Source organism: Teleopsis dalmanni, chromosome 2 (assembly GCF_002237135.1).
Source record: "Teleopsis dalmanni isolate 2A chromosome 2, ASM223713v2, whole genome shotgun sequence".
Taxonomy (NCBI): domain Eukaryota; kingdom Metazoa; phylum Arthropoda; class Insecta; order Diptera; family Diopsidae; genus Teleopsis; species Teleopsis dalmanni.
This window is the reverse complement of record NC_051847.1, coordinates 125,191,489-125,194,907: the sequence shown is the minus strand read 5'-3', so window position 1 is coordinate 125,194,907 and position 3,419 is coordinate 125,191,489. Positions and strand designations below refer to the sequence as shown.

At 26.8% G+C, this 3,419-nt stretch overlaps 1 protein-coding gene across 1 annotated transcript; it reads right to left on the bottom strand.

Moving 5' to 3' along the window:
• Window positions 1–408: 408 nt before the first annotated feature.
• On the bottom strand, window positions 409–2,128 carry LOC119683891. The gene is made up of 2 exons (XM_038097765.1): window positions 1,568–2,128; window positions 409–1,512 (listed from the first exon to the last, which is right to left on the bottom strand). Exons 1-2 carry the CDS (start codon window positions 1,914–1,916, stop codon window positions 1,361–1,363), a joined length of 501 nt encoding a protein of 166 aa, XP_037953693.1. The 5' UTR covers window positions 1,917–2,128; the 3' UTR covers window positions 409–1,360.
• Between the last annotated feature and the right edge of the window lie 1,291 nt (window positions 2,129–3,419).

Genomic DNA, 3,419 nt, shown 5'->3' with positions numbered 1-3,419 from the left:
CCAGGATTGAACTCATGTCCTGCCAAATTTGAATCTGAGTCAGCGCTCCTTAACCAACTGACCCAAAGCCGTACTTGATTTTCAAGTTCTCACATTTTTCTTGAGTTTCGTTACTTTGCTGTGGAAGTTTTATTAACAAATTCACTTGCTATGTTTATATTAGAACGAAATCATAAACCAGCTGTAGAATAATTGAATTAATTAATTATATTTTAATTTTTAATTGTTAAATTTATAAATATTTACTCCTTTTTAAGAATTTACTTTATGTATTGAATTTATATTTTTTTCCAATATTTATCAGTTACATATGTCTACATTTTACGTACTTTTTCATACAAAATATCTGCAATATTATTAGAATTCTTATTTATTATTTTATTTAAATAATTTTTTGTATTACCAGCTTATATATATTTAAATAAGGTGTTTTATTTCCTTTATAATCAAACCAAATACTGTATAAATCTTTAAAAGCTTTCGGTGCATTAGATCCAGACTTACTTAAAATACCCGTCATATTAGATAAATTCACTCCTTCTTACTCCAGTGTTATTAAGTATTGTGTTCTATTTTCCTGATCGTCGAACCACAATTTATATGTCTTTAAAGGCTTTAGCAGTATTGATACCTGCACCACATAATACGCTAGATATATTAGTAAGTTGTATATCTTCCTTGTCTAAAGTTTTTAAATAATGCCTTTTGTTTCCATCTTTATCAAACCACAATTCATAAAGCTCTTTAAATGCATTTGATGCACCGGAGTCTACTCCATGTAAAATACTGCATACAAGATTTATATATCTTTTTCCATAGCATTTAAGTAAGCTGTTTTATTTCCTTTATCATTAAACCAAAGACCATATAGACTTTTAAAGGCGCTTGCTGCATTATTTCCAGCCTTGTGCAAAATACTAGATATATTGCTAAGACTTATACCCTTCTCTTCTATATTTGTTAAGTACTTTGTTTTATTTCCGTCTTTGTTAAAGCATAAGTCGTAGAAGTCTACAAAAGCTTTCTTAGCATTTGAACCAGCGCCACTTAAAATGCTTGATATTTTGTTAAGATTTATGCCTTCCTTCTCAAAGCTTTTTAAGTACTTTGATTTATTACCCTCTTCATTAAACCACAGATCAAACAACTCTTTAAATGATTTTGCTGCATTACTTTTTACTTTGCTTAAAACTCCAGTGACATTAGACAGATTTATTTCTTCTTTTTCAATTGTTTTTAAATACTGAGTTTTATTGCCCACATCATCAAACCAAAGGTTACATAAATCCTTAAAATATTTTGCAGCATTAGGACCAGCACCATTCAAAACACTAGACACATTGAATAAATTTATGCCTTGCTATTCAAGTGTTTTCATATAACGTGTTTTATTACCATGTCTATCAAACCACAGATCGTATAGGTCCTTATAGGCTTTCGCGGCATTAATTCCGGATTTACTTAAAATTCCAGTCATGCTGAGTAAACTTATTACTTGCCTTTCAAGTGTGTCTAAGTAAATCAAATCATAAATTATACAAGTCTTTATAAGCTTTCACAGCATTACCTCCAGATCCACATAAAATACTGGACATATTCGGAAAGTTTATATTATTTTTTTCTAAAGTAATTAAATATTGCGTTTTCTTTCCTGTATCATCAACCCATAGATCGTATAATTCACTAAAGGCATTTGGTGCATTACCGTATGATTTATCTAAAATGCTAGTCATGTAATGAAATTTTACTCCTTGCTCCTTCAAAGTTTTAAGTTTTTCTTCTTTCAGCAATAATTCTAAATGTTTATTAAAGGCTGGCGATCCTTCTTTGCCAGCTACATTCTTGGCAAATTTAAACTCTTCGCGTTTTGCAGGAACTGCAGTTGCGGTTTTCTTAGCCCGTTTCGTATTTGCCATTTTGACTTTTTGATTATTTATAGATGTGTGCTCAGTGGGATCTTGGTAAGTCTTTTAATTAATGAACCTAAAATGATTATAATTAAATAAATTAGATTTTTAATTATGGCAAACACTTATGGATTTAGTATTTGAAGCAGCAAGTCTTTAAAAGTTATTTTGTTTTTAAAAAGCTTTAAAAAATGATTCTATATTACAATAAACTAAACTACTTTCAAGAATAGATTGTTTTAAATACAAAAAATTTATGCAATATGTAATATAGATATAATAGATAAATATCTAGGTTTAATCGTTCTATTAAAACCAGAAATAATTTTGTATTAACATCTATACATATTCGTAAAGAGGAAATAAATTAGTATTAGAATATATTATAATGGAATATAATTAAATTTAAAGAGATCCACGTAAATCGGAAAGGAATGACTAAAGTTTTATGAAATATCTTTAGTTAATGTGTTACTCTTTATTAACAGATTTAAATGGAAAGTTAAAGAAACAAATCTGCTTTATAATTAGTTTTATGAGTAAATTATTTTCTTTGCAGATATATTCTATCACAGGACCAAAAATGTTAATAGTTTTTTCTATAATTAATTTTGTTTTTCTTTACATAGAAAAATAGAATTTAAAATGACATTGATATATGTTAAGAAAACAACATGAGAAATGTAGATAAATTTTTATCTACAGCTTTGAATTAAAGAAATGATTTCGAGAATTATTTTTCCATGGATCCCCAAATTCTAATTTGTATTTAAATACTTTTAAATGAATATATTGGATGACTTACTACTTGTTTAAATGTAGAACAAAAAAATTACTATGTAGTACTGTTAATACCAGGCCATCGAACTGGAACCAAATCGAAAATCAAAAAACCGATATTTTCTTAGGAACGAAAACCGGAACCGAACCGATATATTTCTTTTGTCTTGAACTGGAACGGAAAAAATTCTGGTTCGTTGCCCTGGTTAAAACTTTGCTTTTAAAATAAGTTGACTCTATATACGTAAGATAAATATTACAAAGAAATCAGAAAAAAATATATAGCAAAAATAAGTTAACTTAAATATTTTTGTTTACGATTGAAACGATTAAAGGCTTTCATACCATTCACACATTTTTAAACTACTCATATTTTAACCATTTTAATCCAATTAAAATTTTCTTAACTAATGGCACTTTAACTTAAAAAAGTTTTACAATAATTTTTTTTTGTTATTTTTTCTTTTTGGTCATTTACAACAACAATTGCATTAATTGCTTAAAGATCTAATCAAGACGAACAAAAACATTTGCATAGCTTTGATAAAATCGCTTAAATCACATTGAAATATAATATTTGTATTAGAACTAATATTTTGAATAATTTTCGATATAATTACATACAATAAAATTTAAATGCTACAGTCAATATTTTTTATATAAAATGTGTATATATAATTAAAAAAAAATTAATAAATCTAATAAAAACAACAAAAATTTGGCAAAATTTTA